Source organism: Ruditapes philippinarum, unplaced genomic scaffold (assembly GCF_026571515.1).
Source record: "Ruditapes philippinarum isolate M1 unplaced genomic scaffold, ASM2657151v2 ctg23811_1_1_1_1, whole genome shotgun sequence".
Classification (NCBI taxonomy): domain Eukaryota; kingdom Metazoa; phylum Mollusca; class Bivalvia; order Venerida; family Veneridae; genus Ruditapes; species Ruditapes philippinarum.
The window spans coordinates 1-8605 of NW_026859945.1; the positions used below are offsets into that span (position 1 = coordinate 1).

At 32.9% G+C, this 8605-nt stretch overlaps 1 protein-coding gene across 1 annotated transcript; it reads right to left on the reverse strand.

Annotated features, from left to right (window-relative positions):
- Positions 1 to 19: 19 nt before the first annotated feature.
- LOC132758365 (WD repeat-containing protein 19-like) lies at positions 20 to 7187 on the reverse strand (the record flags this gene model as incomplete). The annotated part of the gene is given in 9 exon segments (XM_060749982.1): positions 20 to 56; positions 725 to 806; positions 2265 to 2377; positions 2967 to 3180; positions 3657 to 3755; positions 4051 to 4176; positions 5330 to 5395; positions 5789 to 5877; positions 7056 to 7187. Coding segments are annotated over 9 exon segments (832 nt in total), but the record flags the coding sequence as incomplete, so codon positions are not given.
- Between the last annotated feature and the right edge of the window lie 1418 nt (positions 7188 to 8605).

Here is an 8605-nt window from a genome sequence, read left to right on the forward strand (position 1 = left end):
AGAGATATAGCTATACAACTGAGGTTGTCTTTGTGATTACGTGCCTGGAATAACTCCTGAAATGTACATAGCCAAATTGTCTTCTTACTATATTTTATAAATATGCTTGGGGAATTTCAGAGAAATTACTGTTTACCATACAAGGCTATAGGTCAACAGTTCAAAACCCAAAGAATTGGTAAAACTTGGCCAGTCTGATGCACTAACGAGCTACTTAAAAACACTCATTCTAACATGCTTGACACTTCTAATTAGTCAATCTGTTGTACTCAATACCCAATCAGTAGCCAGGTTGGCAATCTCATTAGTCAGTTTGGTCTCATGGCCACTCCAGTCCAGCCTACGCCATTTCCAGTTTGATACACTCAGTAATCAGTCTTATACACTCAGTACTCATGTGCACTCAGTATCCAGTCTGATTCACTCAATAAGCAGTCCAGCACACTTAACTGCTGTCCAGCATACTTACTACCATGTCCAACAAACTCAAGTCTAGTCGACTCAGTAGCCAATCTGAACCACTCATCACATTCTTTATCAAGTCTGGCCTACGAACACAATACTTATTAGAAAAAGTGTTACCAATAACTAACAAAAGAGTTGCCAAACAGGCCCTAAGCTGGAAAGCAAACAACATGCATGTAATGTTTACAAGATTTCTTTTTATACAAGATACTAATTTTTTTTTAAGCATTTATTATTTTTATCAATTATTTTTGTTTACCTGACCAATTTCCTTCATGTGAGTGGAGATGACTACAAAGAATCCGTGGGAAAATCCAATCATAATATACCCATCTCCATACCTGCAATGAAAAAGCAGTGTGGGGCAAGTGATTCCAAGTCAGCTAAATATCTTAATCAAAAGGCCTTGGAGGCTATCTGTTTGTGTCCTTGTTATACATATATGGTTTCTTGATATGACGCATACACTGTTTTGGTGAGGAAATTAAGTAATGAAAATAATTACAAGTGAGCTGATAAAGTTTCCATCACAACTGAGCTAAGTCACATACATCTAAAGGTCCATTATGCCTCAGAAATGGAATTATGGTATCATTTCTCAAAAACTGTTTAGTTTTGGTATCTTGTCACAATTTTCAACAAGAGCTGTCGGTAGGACAGCAACGCTAGACTATTCTTCGTGCTTGATAGTAAAAAAAATGCCTGATACAGTTACCTCCTCCTGTTTACAGGTTGGGGTCATGATGGTGAACAAGTGTGCAAAGTTTCAAAGCCATATATCAATGGACTTTGAAAATATTTGAACTATTACAAAAACTTTAACATAAATTCTAAGTCGAAAAAGGGGCATAATTCTGTCAAAATGCTTAATAGAGTTACCTCCTCCTGTCTACAGGTTGGGTCATGATGGTGAACAAGTGTGCAAAGTTTCAAAGCCATATGTCTATGGACTTTGAAAAATTTGAACTATTAACAAAAACTTTAACGTAAATTCTAAGTCGAAAAAGGGGCATAATTCTGTCAAAATGCTTGATAGAGTTACCTCCTCCTGTCTACAGGTTGGGGTCATGATGGTGAACAAGTGTGCAAAGTTTCAAAGCCATATGTCAATGGACTTTGAAAATATTTGAACTATTACAAAAACTTTAACGTAAATTCAAGTCGAAAAAGGGCATAATTCTGTCAAAATGCTTGATAGAGTTACCTCCTCCTGTCTACAGGTTGGGGTCATGATGGGTGAACAAGTGTGCAAAGTTTCAAAGCCATATGTCAATGGACTTTGAAAATATTTGAACTATTACAAAAACTTTAACGTAAATTCTAAGTCAAAAAAGGGGCATAATTCTGTCAAAATGCTTGACAGAGTTACCTCCTCCTGTCTACAGGTTGGGGTCATGATGGTGAACAAGTGTGCAAAGTTTCAAAGCCATATGTCAATGGACTTTGAAAATATTTGAACTATTACAAAAACTTTAACATAAGTGGTTACGCCGACGCCGTTGCGGACGCCGACGCTCGGGTGACTGCAATAGCTCTACTTATTCTTATCGAATAGTCGAGCTAAAAACATACTCTTTTGCAATATGCATTAACTATCTTTAGTTCTGATGGCAATTGGTATGATTATAGTGAATAAGTATTTTGTATGGAAGTCAAAAGACTGCTTTATTTACATTTAGCTACCTTTATGATACATTACTGAATATTTTTGACATTTCTAAAGAATTTAAAAATATGGATTTCCAGGTAATAATAATGTGTCTTTAAAGTAACACTAATTATAAACAAGCAACAATTACCATCTATAGGACATAATGTTGCCGTATTTCTGCTGGAACGCTAACTCGACAGGGTTCTCTGAGTCATGCATGTTGTATAGAAACAATGTTCTCTTTCCAATCACCACACTAACCTGAAATATCCAAATACAACAGTTTCAGCATAACATAATACAGTTGTATCTGTTGTATGCCTCCAAATGAGCGAAAAAAATATAAAAACAAGTATTTACCTATTAATGATACATGTAATGTGTAAACGAATTATTAATGGAACAATTATCGTATGATTTAGCTAACGTGTGATTTAAAATTTGGCTATTTTTAGTGATATTTAGAAGGTAGGAGCGTAGTAGTTGGAGATGTTTAGCTACAAACATCTCTAAGAGCCAACAACAATACAACAGTATCATGTATGCCTCGAAATGAGCAAACAAATTAATTATAAAATCAAGTTTTATTTATAAAGACACCATCAAATGTTCCTCAGTGGAAGTTGGTTACTGGAAAGTGGCTCCTGGGTATAAAAACTGCAAACATTTCACGAGTAACACTGATAAATTCCTTATATCAATGAAATTCAATTTCAAATATTGTATTAAAACCCTCAAAATTGAGAGTTACCAGTCTGAAAGTTGGCAAACTTAACTACTAAGCAATCAATTGCCTGAAGTGAAATGTTAATGAGTAGTTCTTAACCCTTTATAACTGCAAAAACCTTACAGTGTTTTCACCCATAGACGAGCGCTCGTCTCCTTTCATCTCTGAGAACTGTATATCTCCAGGCTCTGCCCTGGTGGACGTCTGGCGTAGGGTGTCACCCTCTGCATTACTAATAGTTATGGTCTTATCTTCACTGCCAAGTGCTAACAAGTTCTCATTACTCCACGATCCACATGTGATCTTTCTTGAATGCTTGCCAATTATTGGAATTTTTCTAAGAAAAGAATATGAGAGAATAATATACAATCATTGTCTTATTTTTTCAATATGGTAACAATTTGGAAATTATCCGGATGAAAAAAAAATTACCAGTAGTGTGTACACCAGTATTTATTGCCAGATTCTAATGATTCTTAATTCAGTGTATTACTGGGTATTTTGAATAGGTCACCATTTGGCTATTAAATACTATTTATAGACATGATTGGAAACATGACCAGTGTCCGAGGTGTGTACTCCCAGTGCCTGAAAAGTTGAATTGACCCTTAAGCTTAGAACCAACACACACAGATTCTTTATTTTTCGTAACAGTTTCTTTTCAAAATTAAATAGATTAATTGTAATTAATAATAAAAAATATCTCATAAGTTCATATTTTCTAAGAAATATGACAAATGTAATAAAGCTTTTCTCTGGACAATCCTGTACCTATCTTAAGTACTTTCTATACATTTTAAATAAAAATCTTACCTGGATGTTTGATGATTATAGATGAGAAGGTTACCCTTCACAGTTCCGACAGCTAGATATGGTCCAGCCTTTGCCCAAAGCAAGAATGATAAAGGATCTCTGTAAATCATAAAATGCCATTAACCAAACTTATGATGAAAATACAATGTACCATTAAAATTTAAAACTCATACAGACTGTTTTAAATTCTATAAGCAGTTATATTTGTCTTGTTGTTTTGTGTGTGAGACAGGCAGTGATGGGATTAAATGCATGATTTTTATTCATTTCTCGTGCTTTACATTCACATAGTCCCTGAAATTTCGATGCTTTCAGTTCTCAATTAGATACATTTCACATAAATGAATCTTCTTTACTATACTAATAATTGTGATGATGATGATAATAGACAAACCTAAGTCCACTATCCATAGAGGATGTTTTGCCTGTGTTAGCATCCCACATGGTGATGTTTGTATTTCTTTCATTGATAATTGCCAAGATATCACCATCTTTATCCCAGCCAAGTCCTGTACACGGTCTGAAAGTATAAATACAAATTATATAGTGTGATTAAAATATTACAATGGCTGTATGTACAAATCAATATATATCATTAAAGCTAAGGAGTAGTTGTAAAAGGCAGGGAATAGGCTTTGCCAAGTGCTTTTACTTAACAATAACCTGAGGACTGGACACCTTGATAATTTTTTCTTTTCTTGAATGTTACATTCCATTTTCATACAAAAAGAATTAATTAAACTTAAGTTATGACAAAATGTATAAGCAACATTTTTTATAGTAGCATATGAATTTACAACTTTATTCGGACTGGGGAAAAGATGCCACCATAAGTGTGAAACTCATTTATTTAGACCATGGAATGACACCATCTAAAGCACCTGAATACTCTGATATATAAACTTTTATTATATTAAACTCAACATGTATTCAATCAAATATTTCGTAAGGTATTTAATCTGCCATAAAAATTTTGCAACATCATTTCTCTGCACTTCATCAAAAAATTATTTGGTTTCAACATCTGCAACTTGATACTTTAACTTAATGTAAAGAAATTTGTTCATAATAATCATGTATTAAACATTATCTACCCATTGACCTACTGGAACAAAGTGATTAAGCTTCGCCACCAGTATAGAGCCAGGCTAGTCTGAATGTCTGTGCAATCTGACCAGGCTCTATACTGTTGGTGGCTCAACTTTTGTATTTTCAGTTTCTTATTAAAATTCTTTATACCGTAAAATTCCTAATAAACGCCCCTCCCCTAATAAAGGCCCCCCCCCCAGGCCTTTTGATAAGGAAAACAATCTACATGTACTTATCAGTGCTGAACTCATAATTAAAGCCATAATTTTATTCAAATCATTCAGAATCCATAGTATTTTATAGTAAACACAAATATGTATAATATGAACTTTAAAACCGTTACACTTTTTAATGTTATTACCAGCACTTGCTAACACTAAATGTATTTACAGTGATTTTTGGATTTAGGAAAAACTGTATTGTAATAATAGCCCCCTATTTGGAAAATGTTAAGCCCCCGGGGGCGTTTAATAGGAATTTTACGGTATTTTGAAAGTTTGGATGCACTCTTCCATATTCAGAGCTGCTTAAATACATTACACAAATGAAGCATATTATGGACTGTATCTATGATTGTAACTCACCCTTGCAGTTGTATTTCTTGTTTAAGGTCTCCATGTCTGTCGTAAATCTTTACTAAATTGTCATTGCTGGAAAATATTGACGTTTTAAAACTTCGTTTGAAATTACTTCAAATTTGTTATAGCAACTTATATTTAACTTCTTAACTTTCAAGAACACTTCAAAGTCATATTTTAAACATTACCTCTTGAAAAGATATCTGGAGGTGTTTAAAGAGTTATTTAAAATGTATACACATTTAATAAAGATTTCAAATAACAAATATTCACTATAAACTTAATTGAAGTATGCTGTAGAATTTTTAATAACTCACTACATACATTTAAAAATCAATACTTAGTATGTTCAACAAATGGCACCCGGTAAGCAAATTGTAAAGATGAACAGCTGCCTTCTTCTAAAGTTAAAAAATTTTCAGTTATTCACAAGAATTTTGTTTTGATTCATTTGTATAAGCATACCTTGAAGTGGCAATGTAGTTTCCCAGGGATTTCTGCCATGCATATTGTACCCCGCCACCACCTCGTCCACCACTTATACAGAAAACACGCTTAAATAAAGTAAAAAGTTAAATGAATAAATATAGCATTTTAATAGATTCTACATTAGTCTATAATGCTAAAAAGTTACCAAAAAAAATATAGCATTAAATTGATCAAAATTCTTGCATACTTCCCTTCCTAATTGACATTTGTCCTTGGGTTTAGAGAACAATTGTGACAATATCAATAGTCATAATAATTATGATGACAGTTAAAACTACGAAAACTATGCTATGACAGAAGCTTGATCCATGGATCATGTTGATGAAGTGAGTTGTGTTGCCTTCGGCAAATACTTTACTTTACTTTACTTTATCCAGCGTAGGGTCGCGAGATCAGAAATCTCTTATAACCCCCTCCAGGTCTGACACCCAATGATTATTATCCGGTATAACAGTATATAATTTGTTTTTCATAACCTTATCGAGTCTGTTTTTTAGCGAATTCAGCGTTGGTGAACATACTACAGAATCTGGTAATTTATTCCACTCTGGTATTACTCTTAATGAGAAAAAATGTTTTCTTAATTCCTTTTTACATGATTTTATTTTCAACTTCATTGAATTTCCTCTGATGTGATGATTTTCAAGTTGTGCTTTTTCAAAAAATACATTATAATCTATATCTTCCTTCCCATTTAATAATTTCCATGCTTGTATGATATCACCTCTAAATCTTCTGTAAGCCAAAGTAGGAATTTCCAGAATTTTTAATCTTTCTACATACGATAAATTTCTAATACATTTAACCATTTTTGTTGCTCTTTTTTGAACTCTTTCGATTGCTTCAATATCTTTTTTAAATCTTGGACTCCAAATAATATTTCCATATTCAAGGTGTGGTCTTATAAGAGTTTTATAAAGTTTCCGAAATTGCTTGATATTAACATGTAAGAAGGTATTTCTGACCAATCCAGTTATTTTATTTGCTTTATTGATACAATTACTTATGTGATGTCGAAATTTCAAATCCTTATCATATAATATACCTAAATCTCTTTCTTCCTCACTAGACCTCAATTGTTTAGTTGTAAAGTCACTTTTCATAAAATATTGATGTTCCGTGTTATTGTGTCCATAATGAATAAATAATTTTTTAACGTTCTGCACAACGCATAAATGTACTTTAACTATGTATATCCTTAGCCTTTATAAAAACACTATTAAAAACAGGAATGTTAACATACCTTCATTTGTAAAACCTCTTAAATCGGTCGGTATTTTTTGGAATTATTTTATGACAGTTTTGTTGAACTTGGCGACTGGAATTTTGAATGGTTCCAGAGTTATTTCCTCAGTATGCAATACATTCAATATATGAGCCGTGTCACGACAAAACCAACATAGTGCGTTTGCGACCAGCATGGATCCAGACCAGCCTGCGCATCCGCGCAGTCTGATCAGGATCCATGCTGTTCGCTATCAGTTTCTCTACTTGCTATAGGGTTTGTAAGCGAACAGCATGGATCCTGATCACACTACGCTGATGCGCGGGCTGGTCTGGATCCATGCTGGTCGCAAACCCATTATGTTGGTTTTGTCATGGCGCGGCTCATATATTTGGGACCCCGTCTAACGTCGATATCTATTAACCTAACGTATATAATACAACGATAAGATTTTAAACTACGTCAAAGATGCAAATATGACAGTATTGAATAAATCTTAAATCTTAATGTCATTGATGTTTTTTTTAAATTGTTTCTTTTGTTATATACTGTCAGCTGATGATACAGTACTTTTAGCAGAAAGCAAAACTGATTTGCAAAATGGCTTAATTGCAATGAATGATTACATATACAGTAATACATTTGTATATGGAATCCTGTAGTAAATGAAGATAAGACTAAAATAGTGGTTTTTAATAAGTCAAAACCTATGGATAATTTTGAATTTATGTACGATGGTAAAAAGCTTGATTTAGTAGATGACTTTACTTACCTTGGAGTACTTCTTAATTATAATGGTAAATTTTGAATTAAAAAAATCTTGTTGATAATGCTAAAAGAGCAATGTTTTCTGTGATCCAAAAGTCCCGTAAATTATATCTACTAATTTCTTTGCAACTACATTAATTAAATTTAAGGTTGAACGTATTCTTCTTCATGGAAGTGAAGTTTGGAGATTCGAACAAGTTCAAATTTTAGAGAAATTCAATTGTATTAAGTTTATTTTGAATTTAAAACCTTCTACACCTAATTGTATGGTTTATGGTGAATTAGGCATATTTTCATTAGTCTTACAAGTGAAAGCAAGAGTTTTGTGTTTCTGGAGTAAAATCATTAATGCTAAGGAAAACAAGATATGTAAACTTCTGTATAAAACAATGTTGTCTTTGTCAATGGTAGGATACTACGTCATCGCGCACCTGCTGAATGCTCCCGCTTGGACCATTTTTTCGTCGATTCGAAGGTAAAATACAGTTTTATTATAAGAAAACGTAAGAGTATTAAAACATCATATGTAGCGCACCAAAGAATGGCTATAGTACTTGAGATAATTGTAAATTTTTTTTATAGAATTATAAAATTAATTTTAACGTACCGGAATATAAACCGAGTCATGTTTACACATTTTTCTAGATTAGTTTCAAATATGTCTATTCAAAAGTCATTTTTTAAAATTTTTTTTTATAAAAATGGAAAATGCTCCCACTTGGACTCGATTTCAGAGATGCTCCCACTCGGACTCAAATATATACATTTTTGAAAGCACATTGATGTGCCAAGCTTTTATT